General features: G+C 40.5%; 1 protein-coding gene across 1 annotated transcript; it reads left to right on the top strand.

Moving 5' to 3' along the window:
- Positions 1-9934: 9934 nt before the first annotated feature.
- On the top strand, positions 9935-18903 carry grhl3 (grainyhead-like transcription factor 3). The gene is made up of 15 exons (XM_010772670.1): positions 9935-10085; positions 11545-11719; positions 11827-11888; positions 12682-12937; positions 13044-13283; positions 13843-13954; positions 14110-14204; positions 14755-14913; positions 15028-15097; positions 15182-15303; positions 16075-16100; positions 16211-16296; positions 16413-16498; positions 16711-16775; positions 17897-18903. Exons 1-15 carry the CDS (start codon positions 10069-10071, stop codon positions 18009-18011), a joined length of 1686 nt encoding a protein of 561 aa, XP_010770972.1. The 5' UTR covers positions 9935-10068; the 3' UTR covers positions 18012-18903.
- The last annotated feature ends 79 nt before the right edge of the window (positions 18904-18982 follow it).

Genomic DNA, 18982 nt, shown 5'->3' on the forward strand with positions numbered 1-18982 from the left:
CGTGCGGCGACACACTGCCCGGTAATCCACGAGCTTACGTTCTGATTTCGACTTTGATAGAATTTGTGAGTCCCCAAAGGGTTTCACCCCAGACGCTCTGGGGCTCAACCCCCAGCACTCTACGTAAATGTTTTATTTTTACCTTTTATGTTCTCTCTTGATTTAATATTTTTTTTATGTTAACTAAGGAAAAAAGCAGGGTTGGGAATAATAATAATTATTATTGCTAATCGTTCTGTAAAAAATTAATGTCAAACTGTTTGTGGATGCGTCACAAAGAGTTTGAAAAAGAAAAAAACAAGGACTTTAAGTAAAGTGATCGGTGGGGGACGCTACTGAGAGGAGGTGAACAACACAAGGGCGAGGAAGTACAGGCCATTCCGAGGTCGGATCGATGTCTGTCTACGAGGTGGTGTTGGCCAGGGACGGACGGCAAGAGAGTGAGAGAGAGTAGAGAAGGTTGACGCTTCACAATTCACTTTGAATGGGGTGACGTCACTTTTTGCCGAACTGCATTGTGGGAAGCGACGCGGAGCGTTGCTGGCGTGGCTCGCTGCAAAAGTTGAGCAATGTTCAACTTTTGACGCCTCGGCAGAAGCGTCAGCCAATCGAATCATATGCCAGTACAAGCTCTAGCCAATCAAACCGCTGCTTGTGAGTCAGGGGCGGGAGATTCATGTGATTGGTTGTTGGTCGAGTTTCAGACACGCCCGCCGGCAAGCGACAATGCACGCCGCTGTGTGGACGGGCCGTTAGCCTGCTCTGACCAATGATGAAAAAAAAAGCACCATACCACCACCTCAAAAGCGTACTTATTATATTGTATCTTGTTCATTTAATTCTTTGGCAGATCCGTAAAAAAAAAGAAAAGTAAACTTCCAAGTAGGAACACTTTAAATAGGCCTCATTAAAAAAATTAGGTCCTAAAGGTTTTTAAATGTAGTTATTTCCCTTGTCATAATGCACTGTTGTTCATGTGAGTGAGCAAGAATGAGCGGCTGGGAGGCAAGGTTATGGAAATGCTAGTGTGCATGCTCAATAGCCCAAGAGAAGATCACTATACAATCTTGGTAATTTTATATTCAACAGTCAAGTTATTTGGGCATCAGGTGCCACTGAGCAACCGTCATAGTCGTGAACTGCCTGCTCTGTATCCAATTCTCTTTATATATCCATGATTTCATGCCCTGGATTGTTCAATGGCAGGGGCACTTCCTCTGGTTCTACTGCTCCACACAATAAATTGACCAAAATCACAATAATTGTTTATCCCCATTTGTTTTTGTGCATTATCACAGCTCTGAAGAGGTCAACAAATAATGCAAACACTCAAACCGCTGTACACAGATCAGTGGACAAACAGTGAGCTGATTTTATTGTGAAACACTGATTACAGTACATTTGTTAGACGCTTTTATCCAAAGCGACTTACATACATTCAGTACTGTGGGCAATCCCATGTCTCATAAACATATGCTCCCAAGTCCATGTCTGCTATCATCTTTGAATTCCTTAACAGACAGTATCAATTTGTGTATACATTAAATACATTAGAAACGCAATGTGATTTGCTGAGTCTTGGTGGTGCTGGAAGGCGAAATGTGGTTCTTTATGATGGGCAGAATCAGACTAGCTGTTTCCAGACGCTACACTATTTGAATAGGCCGGCTTTGTGCGCTCAACAACTAGACTAGTAGACAGTTATGTTTGTGTAAAGTGTGCTATTACTTGGGAATATTAACTCAACCTAGATCTGAGTGCAATTATGCATATGTGTTTGTGACAACCCAGTATCACGGCAAGACGTGGACATGTGACGATTTACCATGCTGGGAGACTTAAAGATGTCACGATTTCGTCCCTTCAAACGTGACAGTTACACGGTATTGTTAACATGGCCCAACCAGTGGAGATATACCCGGAAATGCCAAGCAAATGCTACCCCGACGGTCGGTTGTTATTGTCAATATTAATATAATAATGATTTATTTTTTAAAAGTCACACTCAATTTCGCCGATTTTCTTGTTGCCCCAGCTGGTCGACACCTCTTTTAGCAGAAACAAAGACTACATTAATGTATTAAATCGATGTTAATCTATGTGGAATTAACGGACGTGATGTTATGCAATTGCGTTGCCAGGCAACAGCTTTTATTTATGATCCACGTCACGTTTTCAGTTTTGGCGGCAGTTCTCGGAATAAAGTATTATTTTTATTTTTATTTTAATTTACATTAAAGTATTTCGTGAGGCCTTCTAAAATGTTTTTAAATATAACGACGGTTCTAGTTGAAGAGTTTGTAAGTTAACATGAACCGAAGCTGTTGCCTGGCAACGCAATTGCGCAACGTCACGTCCGTTAATTCCACATCCACACACGTGGATTAACATCGATTTAATACATTAATGTAGTCTTTGTTTCTGCTAAAAGAGGTGTCGACCAGCTGGGGCAACAAGAAAATCGGCAAAATCGAGTGTGACTATTAAAAAATAAATCATTATTATATTAATATTGACAATAACAACCGACCGTCGGGGTAGCATTTGCTTGGCATTTCTCTCCACTAGTTGGGCCGTTGGGCCATGTTAACAATACCGTGTAACTGTCACGTTTGAAGGGACGAAATCGTGACATCTTCAAGTCTCCCAGCATGGTAAATCGTCACATGTCCACGTCTTGCCGTGATACCGGATTGTCACAAATACATATGCATAATTGCACTCAGATCTAGGTTGAGTTAACATTCCCAAGTAGCACACTTTACACAAACATAACTGTCTACTAGTCTAGTTGTTGAGTACACAAAGCCGGCCTATTCAAATAGTGTAGCGTCTGGAAACAGCTAGTCTGATTCTGCCCATCATAAAGAACCACATTTCGCCTTCCATCGTCACATGTTCACGTATTGCCGTGATAACGGGTTGGTTTGTGATTGTTAGTAACTGCAGATAAGAATGTCTCCCTAAAGCTAATTATAAAGTGAAGTAACCTCTGGCCTGAGGTGTCCAGATGAAACCTAAAATGGAGATGAGCCCAATACCTGCTCTCTGCTTGGGTGGGACCACAGTCAGTGGCCTTAACACCATACATTCAGTGTGTGTGTTACCCTCTTGCCTCCATATCCTGATGAGCCCATGTGAACTCGTCTTCATTAAAAATGCAAACACTCACACAGCTCTGAGATTTCCATTTCCCCTATTTAAATAACAAATATCAGATGTTGCCAGTTCCAATTACTAAATCAACACGCTACTAGAGATTGTGTTTCTTGAAATCTCGACTCTCTTTGAGTGTCTTTTGCTTTGGTGAGCATTACTTTATTTGTTTGTTTGTTAGTTGATAAGGCAGAAGGGAGAGAGTGTGGCTTGTGTGACAGACAGGAATATCACATGTCTGTGTCTTAGTCTTTTTATTTGAATTGCTCCAGGCCTTTATAAGAGAGATTTAAGGTTTGCATGTGTGATTTATTGTAGATGTGTGTGCGAGTCTGCCTAAAGACTACATGTCATTCCACAGTGGTGGCTGTTATCTTAGCAGCTCTTTCCATTGTGTTCATACCGATCCTTCAAAAACAAAAGAACAGTCTGAGACAGAAATGAAAGAGGAATGACAGACAAGGAGTACCAACACACTCACTTTCTCAAACAATCCTTGATGTGTTTTTATTGGCCTACATGACAAACTTACTGTTCGAAAACAACTCGGTTTGAAAGGACAGCGGGTATTGATGCAGAAGTAATAAAGAATGAAAGAAAGTAAACCAGGAAACCTTCTGAAGAGCTTAATAATGTGAAATGTACCTTCTTTCCACCTGAGTGACTCTTAAGAAACGCATTTGGAGAGAATTCAAAAAATGTCTTTAGAGGTTTTTCAGTGACAATGCTTCAAAATGCCCTAAAATAAAATTGGATGAAGATCCTGGACACAATGCTATATTGCGTAACATTCGTATATATCTTCTTTTCTCAAGAAAGTTGCTCATGAACAACATGAGAATCCCAGCAAAATGTAAGTTCCTAACGTCTGTCTGGTTTTTACTTAGTTTAGTCTCCTCCAGTGTAGGCTTAACCACATTTTTGTGTTTTATGACATTGATGAAATTGCAGGAACTCCCTATTTTTGTTGCATGTAAAATCCCTTTGTACTTAACATGTCAACAGATTTGCCCTGGAGAAGAGCTCAGAGAAATGCATTTGTATTGAGCAATGCAACCACCATATACTCCTCTGCAGCTTCCCCTTGCCCCAGGATAACAGCCAACACGAGGATACTTTGAAGTGACCGTAAAACTCCAAAACTCTCCCAATTTCCTTTCCTATCCTTGCATTTTCTTCATTACCATTAATCTGCTGATCTTCATATTCTTGCTGACACCTCCTCAGCCCTCGATTCTACCTCCTTTCCCCATTCTGATACCCAAGCCCCCCCCCCCNCTTCTCTCCAACCCCCAGCCCTCATCCCTCACTCGGGGCAATGTGGAGTTTCTGGGTGTGGCGGCTGCTGGCTGGTGGGGTGGAATATTCAAAAGGAGTGGGTCTGATGAGTTGGGGTGGTTGGTTAGAGAGTGTGTCCAGACTCTTGGAGCCTCTCTTGTCCAGGCCAAACAAAGTGACAGCAGGATTTTTGCTTAAGAGCTCTCTCCATTCACCACATTATCACAGCCCGGAAGAGGTCAGATCTCCCAGCAGAGGTCAACGAATCAAGCAAACACTTACACTGCTGCACACAGATCAGTGGACACACAGCGAGCGGATTTTAGTGTCAAACACAAATGCACACTCACTCTTCCTTGCAGACATAGGGTCGTAAACATATTTTGGCTCAGCAAACCAGAGCAGGTCATATTTAAAGTCCTTCACAGACACTAGGGCCTTGGTATCAGAACTGGATTGAATCAGAATGAAAACCAAATAACATTACAGTAAAGGAAATATCTTAAGCTATTGACATTGAAGACATCAATGTTCATATCATTTAGTGGCAAAAAAACTGATATTATCAGCAAAAGGTTATTTGTCTATCAATACGAAGCATTCATAATAGTCAATTAAGTGTATGTGATACTAAAAAAAATAGCTTTGTAATTCCTAAAATAACAAAGGTTTCACTATATTTATGAATTTTCTTTTAAGTTACCTTTTTTTTTTGCAGTGATAAAGATTGTTTACACCAAAGAATGCATAATGTTTTAGAGGCAATTTGTAGCTCAAAATATAAACGCTCAAATCAAGTGTATTTAAATAGCCCTACAATTTTGGAGTAAATGTATTAAGTTGATATCCGGTTACTGTAATGGATACTGTATAGTGGACATGTGCTGATAGATATTATATCTTACATGTTGTGATTCTTGTAGAATAGAAAATAGAAGCATGATAATGTTCTTCTTCTCTCCGTGTGTGTGCTTGTTTTATAGGAAATACATGATCTCCTTAAAATTGCTTTGCTAAGACAAACCTCAAACGGCTCAGATATACTTTAGAATAACTTTATAACTCACTTCTGTATATGCTAAATACTGTTTCAAATTAAAAGGAGCTCAATGATGCTAATGTTGGCGAATGGGAAATGTATATCTGGGTAAGGAACAAGAACAATAATTAACTTTAAAAAATGTAATTATGTTAGAGCCTAAGTGGTATATAATGTAAAACAACATAAAACATTTGCATTGACAAGTTCAATATCTTAGCTTTCTGAAATGTTATCATTAGAAAAGTATTAGATTATACAAAAGTGTATTATGAAGAAGCACTTCTTTTGTTTCAAAGTGTGAACATTTCCAAACCATGTCTGATGCAAGAATGCAGAAGCAGACGATGTTAGGGACACTTTTAACTGCATCAAATACAACGTAAATCATTCACTAATTCTACTTACACTAAATATTCTGCAGAGCTTATTGGGTAAGGATGGAAAGTAGTAAAAGAAGAAATTACATTATTTGAAAAGGAGAGGCATCTCAGTTAGAATAAACATGTCAGGGTTTTACGGTAACAGGTGCAACACTCAATGCTTTCCCAATGTGAGGAACAGAAAGAGAGTAACAAGCCCCGGGCTCCTCATATCTCTGTCAACCCTCAGCAGCACACATTCCTCCATGACAAACGAAGCATTAGAGCAGATTGAAGAGGTAGAAAAAAGAAAAAGATGAAGAGATAAGCTGTGTCGGAGTTGATGAGAAGAATCAGCCTTAAAGAAGAGAGACAAGAATCTTCTTTTATTTTCTTGACTTATTCACTGGCGTTTAAGAGTTTTAATTTGCATGATATTAAGGTTAAGGGTTTAAGCCTTGTAGAAAATGTTCTCAAGCAGTGAGGATACCATTTAGTGGTCAAAAAGTCGTAGGGGAAAGGAGGAGCAGGAAAAGTGTGTGAAAGGAAGAGTCAATGGGAGACAGGAAAAAGAGAAAGAGGAGTGGGAGGAGAGAGGTGATGAGAGAGCTTCTTCTCAGCAGCAGTCGTGCGTAGAGCCAGCGCTGATCTCTGTTTGTATGCAACCATGCATGGCTAGGTGCTCACATGCAAACGCACACAAACAGACACACAAACACACCAAAGCATCGGGACACTTGGGCCCAGGTTTCTGACTAGAAAGAGTGAGTTTCAAGGCATTAAAGGAAGTCGTTTGAACATCTCGTCACATCCATCCATCTTCCACTTCCCCATCGTTCCCACCCTGTCAGATCCAACCAGAGATCTCAATAGGGCCGTTTACACTTTTTACACAATCCGGCATGAAGGAGCTCAATGATAATCCCAATCGATCCTTGTGTAAGGTTTGTGTAAAAGAAATAAAGAAACCAGGTTCTCATATTGTCAGCATGGGTTAGTCAAAATCAAATCTGGTGACGCTTTTCTTTTTACAGGTTCATACGTTTCCGATAATTTCCTTTGAAGTTACACGGAAAATAACTCTGTATTGATATTCAATTATAAACAAAGCAGTAGCCTTTTTAAAAAGAAATACATGCTCAATATAAACCTGAACAAATATGTATTTATCATGAATTAATTATTAGAGACTTAAAGGTGGGGTAGGTCATTTTGGAGAAACCAGCTCGAGTGCGCTAGAATTTGAAAATACACTGCCAGAAAAAATCTGCTACTTCCTTACAGAGCCCCTCCTCCAACACACACGAACCGTGAAACGAACGTGCACATGACCAATGAGGGCTGACAGGCAGGTAGGACATCCAGTTATTTTAGCCGGCCCGGCTTCTACAGATGACATTTTTATGGATTTTTTGTCAAAGCACTTCAGATATTCATTGCTATCGGGATGTTACGAGCATTCCGTGGAATATAACAAAAAGTGTATCTCGAGCCGGTTTCTCAAACTTACCTACCCCACCTTTAATTCCCTATGCGTACATGTTTAAAAATGTTGAATTTTCAAATTACATTTTATTAAACTTTTTGGAAATTCCTAAGAAATGATCTGGTGATTGCAGCACCATTTTACATTTACATTTCTTCATCATAAAATGTCTAAAATATTACTTATTATCTTAATCATGATTCTATCTTTTTAGGGTTATTTTGTGAAGTAAAATTAATCAAAAACGTTCTTATTTTAACAGTAATCTTTTTTGCAGATGCTGCTTCTGTCAACATTTTCTTTTACACATTTTATATAACTTTATTTTTCTAAGAATATAGTAACTTTTGTTTCAGAACACATCTGTTTTAATGGTTGTCCCTGAGGGCCTTCTAGGATTAGTCCTGTGAGTGAATTGCAGAGAGAGAAACTGAGAGACTTGAGAGAGAATAGAAGCGTTTAACATTTTGATGTGTTAATGTCACAAACACTAATGAGGGACAGATCGAGAAAATATAGGAAAGAGAAAGAGAAAGATGAAAAGTAAAAACGGAGGTTAGAACATTTAGAAAGAGCAGGAGACACGTTTTAATTACTTCAATTCATTATAATTGTGGACATGTGTTGTACCTGCAAATAATGAAAGAAAAGGTGTGCCGTCTCACAGAAAGTCGAACTTCTTTCTCTTCTGATTCAGTGCCAACTTGCCCTTTGGGGTTTTGTGTCTGTGTGTGTTATATTTATGAGGGTGTGTGTGAGTGTGTGGGCAAGCTGCACAGCACGCACCCTTATGTTACTTACCACGCCAGATTCCCTCAGGTGCCGGCCGCAAGAAGTGCACAACACACACGTACACGCACACACACGAACAGATAAACAGCTACATGCAATTACAAATGTACTGTGTGTGTGTGTGTGTGTGTGTGTGTGCCTGCGCCTGCGTGTGTGTGTGTGTGTGTTTTTTTTAACTCAGTTAAATTGAAAGTTAACACTTCATCTTGTAGTCATAAGTCTCCGCTCATTTGAAAGGCTTGTTTTCTAATAACATATTCAATTAATATTGTACTTCTAACTCCACTACATGTGTTCATTCATATAAAGTAGAAATAATACAATACATTGTAATTTAATTAAAATTAATTAAATGTAATGTCATTATTGTAATAATTTAAAAAGTCCATCACAATTTCATTAAACTTTTCTTCAGCTGCACATATTGCACTACTACATTTCAAATGTTGATGAAGTGACAAAAAATGCATCAATAACAATAATATATATTATAAAATAAATCTGTGAAACAAAACCCAAAATAATACGTCTTTACTTCAACTTTAGGACAATTTGCATTCATGACTTTTACTTGTAATGGAGTATTTTTATATTGTACTTTCACGTTTTAAGCATATAGTAACTACTAATTATAAATGAGCACAGTCAAATTTCACCAAGTTTGAAATATTTTTTTTTTCACTATATATTTTTGGGTTTATTTAATACTGAGAACTAGAAATCAAATGCTACAAATAATGATTACCAATGGTAATAAAAGTTATCAACTGATGATAGAAATTCAAGAGAAGGCTTTAACATCAGGTTTCCCAAGAGCAGGCTGAACCGCTATAAGCACTCATTCCTACCTATGTCCATTAAGCTTCTTAACAGTCACATGTAGTGAAATGTAATGAAATGTACTTTTAAAATGTTGGCCATGAGGTTTGTGCAATAGGTCGCCATTGTCAATATGTGCGTCTGTGTATTGTGTTTGTTCAAACGGTGTATGAGTGCGATATGTGATATATTGTGTATGTATTTTATTGTTTACTATGTTTGTATATGTACATGCATGCGGAACTGCAGAGCGGAGTCCAGAACAAATTTCCTTACGGGGACAATAAAGTATATCGTATCGTATCGTAACATGTATTTAAATAAATAGCCAGATTTAAAAAGAAAAATAGCCTTTAATCTCCTGCAAAACATACAGGGAGAGCTATTTTTAATACAGTTAAATAATTGACAGTGGCTGCATTAATCTATATTCAAGAAACATCTTGATGATTCATTATTTGTTTTCTTAGACCCTTAATACACAAAATATTAAATTATTGTAACTTTTTCCCTTTATTTTGGTTGAAGAATCCCACCTCTAGCAGAAACAGCCCACCTCTCTTAAGCATTCACTGTATTTTGCATCTTTGATCCGTAGTAAATAAAGAAACCAAAACCTTTGCATGAAATGTAAATAAGGGGGAGAGTGAAAAATGATTCTGAAAAAGTATTAACATGTTAAAGCTGAGTCCCAGGACTCTCCTTCCTCTCTCAGAGTCATTACCAAACATTTCACACCTCTTGGATCCCCAATCTAACTCTTTTATTCTGCACCTAATGAGATTCAAAACCCTCCTGCCTCGGATTGTCTTGCAAAGTGTTCTCTTGGCTGCACACACTCATACACATGCAAGCCAGTTTCTCTCCAGCCTGTGAAGAGTTAATGATCCTACACCTGTCCCATCAGACACCTGTTTCACTCTCTCAGCCAATCACAGAAGAGAGGGAAACTCACTGCTTGCATGAAATAAATCTGGATCCCTGGCCAGAGGAAATCACAACACTTGACTCATCTGCGTGTCAGTGTTCTTCTCTGCTTGACTGATAGACTCACTGACTCAGAGGGAGGAGATCTCACACAAACAGCAAAGAGTAGAAACTAAAGGAATCTATTTCTGCTGACTTGGATTGGAGACATGACCAAAGAGACTGAGTAAGTTCTGTGAGGATTTATTTTTAATATTTCTTCTTAAAATAAGTGCATTTCAAGTTATTTTTGTCCACAAGATTAAGACACTCTGATAGACTTTGTGTTATAGAGTAAGATAGTTCATGGGGGTTTCTGTCCCCCCCCTTCCTCCTGTTTGCAATGAGAACCCCATGTGAAAGTTCCCAGTTTTAAGAAAGGGGTGTTTTGCAGCGTAAATTGATATGGATAATTCTAACACACACGCACACACACACATGGGGTCTGTGGTTGTAGTGGGTCTGTTTCGGCTTGTGTTGTCACTAACCTAAGGGGCCACAGAGCACAAAAGGACAACGGGAAATGAGAATCTCCTCTTGGGGTGTTGGACACAGACAGAGGGCAATGACAGCATGTATTGCATTGTATTACATAATGGAGAAATCCTAGACACGAGCCCCCCTCTCTGTCTGTTTAAAAACCTCTGCACCCGGCTGGTTTTAGGGGGAAATGGAGAGTAACTAAAGGAGTTGTGTGGTATTTACTGAGGCTGAGTGTGAAAGGGAGAGACAGGTGCATCTTAGAGCAGGTGTATGAGTTTGGTTTAGTATCTGTAGTTGAACTATCAAGTAAACTGACAACATAAACATATAATCTGGCTTCATAACAAATGTTAAAATCTACAGTATTCAATGCTTGAACACAGTGTTTCTAGTTTCACTTCCAGATGGGGTCTTCAAGCTAATCCTTGTGAGAAACCTCTGGATTTCTCTTTAAGCTGTGGCTCAGTTGTGGTTGTGAACACCTGTGGGCTTTCTGTCCTGTCAGCACATTTAATTAGCTGTTTATCCAGAGTAAACTGCAGCTATTTGTTCATTAGCTACTACAGACAAACTCCAAAGGGGGATTATCCCGGTAGGAAGGATATTTACAATCTGATGTCACTGCGAGTCTTTCCAAACAAACCCAATCCTCTGAATCCCCTCTTAGTTCTTTTGCAAGTGATTTGGAAAGCCCACCTCTTGTGGGTATTTATTTACTTAGTAAGACACTTGTCATCTCATTTGAGTTCTTTGCAAATAAGAGAGCTTATGAAGGATTCAAGAATGTCATTTTTTTTCCTTTCATAAAACAAGACACTACAAAACACTAGGTGTGTGTGTGTGTGTTTGGGGGGTTAAGAGGGCTGCTAGTGGGTGGCCCATGTTTTTTTAAACCTCATTTACAACACTGCTTTTGAGGGATGTTACTCAGCTCTGTGGTTTTGCAATCGAAACTCTCCATGCTCAGGGGCAAGTATGTGCAGTGCCCCGAGGCTCAGGTACTGCTCAACCCTGCATGTCAAATAAGCATTTTTAAATTAAAAAATGTCCTTAAGTACCTCAAGATAATTATACGTGTTTACCACTTTAAAGTAAATTATGATTTGTAAGTCAAACTGTCAATCTAATCAATCATTCTCAAATCTTTTTTTCCCCCTCTGCAGGACTCTGGGACTGGTCTTTCAGAGCGAGAACTTCAACTATAACCGTTACAATAACTACGCCATGGACTCCTGGCCCTACCTGGAGAGCCCAGTGCCCGAGCAGAACCACACCAAACCCAGACTCCACCCAGGAGACGACCTCACAGCCTTAACCATGCTTTATGAACAGTGCAAGGTAGATAATGTTGATATCGATAAACAAACCGTAACCCAACATTTACCCCAAGATGAATCCTATTGCCCTCGGACCATTTTGTAAATGGTATACATTTTGTTTTACAGAACCAGAAAGATCATAAGAATGTTTCCTGCCATCGTGGTGGCAACATCTGCAAAACAGAGAGGTAAGACACAAGTTTAAAAACTGGTGCTGTAAAATCATTTTTTACCGCATTTATAATTTGTTACACACTTTCTACCAAGTAAAGTGATTACCTTCATTGCAAAAAATAAAAATAAAACGATTAACATTTATTTCTATAACTTAAAGAAAAATAAATAAATGTTCCCTTATTATTTCCAACCCCTGTTGTCACTGATTACAATGTATTAGAGAGAGTGTAAAAAGAGAAAGGCAGGGCTTTGGGAGGCCATAAACATGTGAGTGGGTAATCCCCAAGTCAAACAGAGTGAGGGGGATTATTGTCTACCTCTCCAGCCCTTCCATCCATCCATCCTCTCTCTATCATCATCTCTGCTTTGCTTAAAGAGTTTCACAACAGGCAGACAAATGGTTGTGTTCCCTTCCTCTGTCCTCACTGAGCCCTCCATTCCTTGTTCAGTGGGTGAGAAATGGCCATTGTTGGGGCGCAGTGTTGTCCCCTCAAACATTTTGTACAGAGAAACTCAAACACAGAGAAGAAAAAAAGATGGATTAAGAGACAAATAGAACCCACCCCGACTCCAACCGCGTCTTTCCTGCGAGTTTACCTTGCAGTAGCTGTGTGTGCAGAACGTTTGCACAGGCTGTCTGCAGGCTTCTGTAATGTTTAACACACACCACTGTTAGTCACTCTAAGGCTGTTTGTTTCTTTGCTTTCTTGGTACCTGGGTGAAGTATTACCAATAGTCATGATGACCTCTCAAAAGCTGCTTCCCTGTTGTAATTCATCTTCTCCTTCCTCTTCTTTCTTCCAGGAGTCTAACCAATGATCTTGTTTCATTGGACGGGTCCGCCAACGTAATGAAGATCCTCTCTGAGAGTGGAACCTTGAGCCATCACCAAGATGTTTTGGGATCCAAGCAGAACGTCTCTATGCCCCTCTCTGTTCCCACCACCTCAGACACCTACGCCACCCTGACCAGCGTAGTGTCGGACACTTACGACAAACAGGAACTCAACATCATCTTCGATTCCCTGCTGACCGGTGCTTTCCCCGACCCCAACGCTGAGGTAATTTGATCCTCAAGTGAAAGCCAATGCTTCCCTCTTTTATTTGGCAATTCCTTCTCTCCTTTTTCCCTTTCATTAACAAAAAATATCCTTTTGTGCATTTCAGACTCTTCCCTACAGCGACGCCTTTACTGAAGATCAGCCCAGCCCGGTTTACTCCGGCTCCTACACTGATTCCCCACGGGAGAGGTTCAGGAGTGACTTCCGGTTCACCTTAGGATCTCCCATCGCTTCTTCTTACAAATCCAGTGAACTGCCCATGGTCTACTTGAACAAGGGACAGTTTTACCCCATTACTCTCTCAGGAGTGGACAGCAGCACCGGCCTCACCGCCACTAAAGTCAAGGTGAGTCACAGAAACACAGCATTTATTTTAATTTTTAGAAATAATAATCCTGAGATGTTGTTTTTTTCCTATGTGTAAGTTACATAAAAACATGGTGAATTATTTGCGTGCCATCAAGCTAACCCTTCCCAAATATCTGTCCCTCCCTTGGAGTTGGCTCCTCTGTGACTAATTCCCTGCTGACACCCTGCTCACTGGGGTGGTTCCATTAAAATGACAAGTGCTCTGCCCTGTATAATTTATTCCTGCGCTGGTGTAATGAGGCCAGAGTGCAGCGAATCAACAGCTCCTTAGGAGAGTGGGAAAAAAGAGGAGCGGACGAGGAGGAAGAGGGGGGTGGAAGGTGTGGTGTGGGTTTAATACATAGGTGACAACACTTTTTTCTTTGTCAGGTGACTTAGAGAAGACATATATACACAAAAGCACACCCGCTCACTGCAAACAACTCATGACAATGTGGGAGAAAAGAGGGATTCGGTTTGATACATGAATATAAAAGGAGATTTCTTGAAGAAGTATAAGCAGGTGAAAGAATAACACCTTCTTTTCTCCACTTCAGACTGTTGTGATGGCTGTGTTTGACAACGACAAAAGCCCAGAAATGCAGCTCCGCTTTTGGAATCACTGGCACGCACGTCAGCCGACAGCCAAGCAGAGGGTCATTGACATCGGTATGTTCCTCACACGAAAACATGCATGCAAACTCACTGTGCACCGGCAGTTTTCTGTCATGTATATCCCATTACATTATCTGATTAGACACCGGGAAAAAAAGTTTATTTAAGACGGAAAAGAATACTCAAAATGTTTTCGTTTTCTTTTATAGCGGACTACAAAGAAGTGTTCGACGGTGTTAGCAACATAGAGGAGGTAGCATTTAATGCTATCTCCTTTGTTTGGAACCCCAATGAAGAAGCCAAGGTAAACACAACACACACACACACACACACACACACACACACACACACACACACACACACACACACACACACACACACACACACACACAGGTATGCATAGATGTTTTTCATATAACTTGGCACCGCAAGGCCAGTTCTCTGAAAAGGGAAGGAACAGGTGGAGGATTTAAAAGAAAAGAGAGAAAAGGTTGAGAAGGGAGGTGGAGAGGAGAAGGAGCGGCTGAGGAGGGGAGGGGAGGAATCCTAGAAATGTGTTTGGCCCTGAGGCTCCTGTCACCACTGCCGCAAAAGCCACTGCGGCTTATTGGAGTTTCTCTGGCCCAAAGGCGCTGGGGCGGGGCCACCAAACCTGCTGCAGGTGGAAAGAAGCAGGAAGAGGGGAAATTATAGGCAGAAAATGTGATGATAAAGAGTATATAGACTGTTTACATTAAAAAAAGGGGAAATATAAGATGGTGAAATATGTAGATGACGGGAAAAGACAGCTGCAGTTTTTTTGGTATTCTTCATTCTATCTAATAATAAAAACAAACCTACTCCTATCTCCACAGGTGTTCATTGGCATCAACTCCCTAAGCACAGACTTCTCCGCTCAGAAAGGCGTGAAAGGCCAGCCTCTACACATCCAGATCGACACGTACGACTTCAGCTCGGGAACCAACCAGCTCCTACACAGAGCCGCCTGCCAGGTCAAGATTTTCTGTGATAAGGTATGTCGCTTTTGGCATTTCACTTCAAACACATTCTTTAACACAAACAAAAAACAACATATTGTGTGGCGTTTGTGGAGTCATATACGTAACCATGTGATTGTGTGTCCTCAGGGTGCAGAGAGAAAGATGCGTGATGAGGAGAGGAAGAGAAGCAAAAGGAGGGGACAGAAAGATTCTAACAGTGAGTGTTTGCAATAAGGATAATTCCCTATAGTAAACAAGCATTTCAAGAGAGTGTATTCTAACTTCTTCCATTTGTTTCCAGACAAGTCTTTAGTGAGCAGCTCCATGGGCAGCGAATGCACCTTCTTCCGAAGCCTGGAAGACCACATCACCCAGCCAGTCCTCTTCATTCCAGAAACACACCTCTCCAGCATACAGCGCATGGTAGGTCCTCCTCTCACTAATGGATATCCCCTCCCTCTGTGTTGAGTGAATCATGTTCCCGACCCCTGTATCCCTGCAGGCACGGGAGAGGCAGGGGAAAAAAAACGTGGGAAAGTATGTGGTGGGAAAAGTGGGCTGGGAGGGGAAAAAGACAGACTTTACATCAGATGAGCTAATTGGAGTCGAAACCAGGCACAACTGCAAGTCGCTACAGCTGCTGACACTGAGATTAAGCTATGGGGGCTTACACACACAAACACACACACCTGGTGCATCAGACACCTAACATACAGTGTGAGCCACCCTTATAGTGCCTGGTTTTTTCTCACACGTGCACACACACTTACAATAACAGTAAGGAGCTGTTCAGACAGGTCAGCTTTCCCACACTATGGGGTCTACACTGATGTGTGTGTACAGTAGAGGGAAAGCAATATATGTCATTTAAACATAACTCACCTGATTTAACAGTGAGCGAAACTGAAGAAAACAATGAATTGCAAAATAACGACATGATGCAATGCTCCACAGTCTGCGGCTAAGACAGAAAACTATTAAGCGTAGGACGGTCCTATCTGTGTCTCTCCATCAGTGTCCACGCTCATGTAGTTCTGTTAAGGGTTATGGGAAATTCAGTCTTGGGGAGAGATAACATTCCTCTATCTAGATATTGCGCACTGACAATGGTGGGAAAGGTGACTTTAAGCAATGCTTTTATCAGTAGGTTGGTCTCTAATCAGATCTCCTGTCTGCTTCTCTTTGTCTCTCCAGGCTCCACCAATGGATGAGAATGAAAGGTAAGCAAAGTGAACAACAATGCAAAAATGAACAGCTATCACAACCAGTTATTTCCAAATGCACACATTGTGGCTTTTAGTCTAATGTGAGCGTCTTTTGTTTGTTTTAGGAGTTCTATGAAGAGATCGTATTCAGACAGAGACCAGAACAGCTCTCCATCCACCAAGCAAGTCCGCAAGGAAGACTCACAAAGAGGTACATAGCAAACTAAAACGCTTATAAAAACGAAAAAGGTGCCATCAATTATGATCAAATTAGGTTTCCTTGTCTTTCAAGCTAAACGGTTTGTTCCTTTTCCTGATTTCCAATAGTTCTTCTGTACGTGAGGACATGCGCTGAAGAGGTGTTCGATGCGCTCATGCTCAAAACGCCAACACTGCTGGGCCTCCGAGAAGCTGTAAGTAACAAACACTGACTTCAAACAAATTCCATATTATCTGAGCACATTTCTGAGCTGGAGATAAACAGCACCTTTACCTCGTCTCTGTTGTTGCCTTCCAACAAACGCATAACTTCCCCGCATAGGATTAACTTTACTGTCGTTACCTGTCAAGTACGTCATCTTTCTTTCAGTGCGAGCTCATTGCTAACTGTTGTCTCCTTCCTCAGGTTTCAGAAAAGTACGGTATGCAAATAGACACCATTGGGAAAATCTACAAAAAATGCAAGAGAGGGTGAGTGTCTTTTTGTTTCTTTGGTATGTCTAAAATGGCTTAAACCAGTTCACTTGACAGACAATGAGCATAAATTCAGGGATTAGTTTGTGTTTTTAATCTGGTCCTGCTCTATGGAAGCGCATGTGGACAGACTGGGTAGGTAGGTTAGTTGGCTCGGCCTCCTGGAATGTGTTGCAGCTCCTCGGAAAGAAAGACGAATGACTAAGGGAGGATGAAAAGATTTCGAAAGCCCTGCAGATGAGTCATGAGGCAATTGTTGTATTTTGTATTTATGTTTTCATAACATCATCAAATCGGAACATCAGGAAGTATTTTGGTGTTGAAAGAGATAATGCTGACGGAAGGTTGTCCATCAAGTTGTGATCTTATTTTAAACTCATCAGCCAGACATTTAAAAAAAAAAAAAAAAAAAAAAAGGGTGGCACTGCAGAAGTACAGAAAAGGTTACCACAAAAAGATCTACTAAAAAGGATCATCAAAAGCAGCGTGTTATTTACAAAATGTTCGAATAATGCATTGGCTTTATCTCACGCCGTCAGTGCACTCAAACAGATAAGTCTGGCTCACCTCCTGTTAAATAACAAAGGTGATCAGGGGTGGTTTCTTGAGATGCAAACAGGACCTCCTGACAGACACTGAAACACCTTTTAGGTTACTTTCCTGCGGCTTCGTGCTTGCTGCTGGCAGCTATCACTGCAGGGGGAGCAGCTAGGCTAACAGGTTGGGTTACATTCTCCCCGCAGCTCCCTCCCTCCTCTTTTGCTCTTGTCTTCAATCAGCCCTGTCCCTGCAGGCAAAATGCACAAGCCTCTGTTTAGTTCAGTCATTAAAGACTTAAAGGTTATGATGGTGCTGGGAAGGAGGAAGAGAGTGACCTGATTTACAACTGATGCAGGAGATACTGCCACTTTGTTTTTGTACGAGATGTTTCCTCCCAACAAATCATATATTGTCTTTAACCAACAACAAGAACCCTTGTGACTTGTTTGTGTCACACTTGAGTAAAAAAGTGAGGCAGGTCACATTGTTGACGAGCTAGTTTTAAATCTTATTTATCTTGTCGTGAGATAGCGATCACTGAACTGACCTATTTCTTTTCGCTTGTCGTTTTCTTTTAGGATTTTTGTCCACATGGATGACAACATCATCCAACACTACACCAACCAGTCGGCCTTCCTCATTGAGATGTCAGATGTCGGCGGTCAGTTCCAGATCACCCTCGTTGAAGTATGAGAGCCAGCTGGCTCCGTTGAAGGATGTTAAATATCACAGCTGCCAGTTGAAACCATCTCTAATAGCACTGCTCGGTAAAAGACAATTTAAGCCGAGGACTTCTGAAACCAACTGGGCTAAAAAGACTCCAGTTTCTCCAATTTTTGTTGAAAACGTCAATACGTTTCTCGATGTTGTAAATACCACTACTCGCCCCATTATTTTGTTGTTTGTAACGTAAGAGAAATTATTATAAACAGCTTGTACATATATTGTATATAGATTTTAATATGACAGTGTTTTATGAACTATGTAAAGCATGTCGCAATCCATTTTCTACAAGTTGCTATGTATTTCAATTTTTTTTTACAGTACATGATTTGTGTACAGTGTATTTTCACCATTGTCAGAGGTTGCTATTCTTGTTGCTTTTATTGTATCCATCATTTCTTCCACAAGAACCAATGGTGCGTTTTCTCACCCACAACCTACTAATGAGGTTTTTTCACTGCCATAAGTATCTTCGTGTAGGTTCTTGTTAGTTTCATAACTAAAATGGCCCGACTTTGGGTTTAATTCAGAACCTAAGTCAGACATTTCCACCCATAAAACCACACAAAAGTTAGTATTGGCCATCAATTAGTCCTAGGTTGTGGACATTTCCTGCCTGTATGGTGCAACCGCAGAGGTTTCCTGAATAGTTTTAAATCCCCCAAAACCCCTGATACTATACTCATAGTATGCGTGTTTATGTGTGTGTGTTAAAAGTGTTTTCCCTTATACTGTACGTTACGCATCATTTCAAATCGTGCATGTATCCCTGTAATATTTCATTGTTGTAAAATTGCAGTTCTGGTTGTATTAGTCACATCTTGCCTCTTTTTTAAAGAAAATAAAGAAAATGCATAATACATTTTGGGTCTGACTCATTTCCATTATGCACACATATCTAATGGAAAGCTAGCAATTCACAGCCACAATCAATATTCACT

Source organism: Notothenia coriiceps, unplaced genomic scaffold (genome assembly GCF_000735185.1).
Source record: "Notothenia coriiceps isolate Sejong01 unplaced genomic scaffold, NC01 NC01_scaffold00000339, whole genome shotgun sequence".
NCBI lineage: Eukaryota > Metazoa > Chordata > Actinopteri > Perciformes > Nototheniidae > Notothenia > Notothenia coriiceps.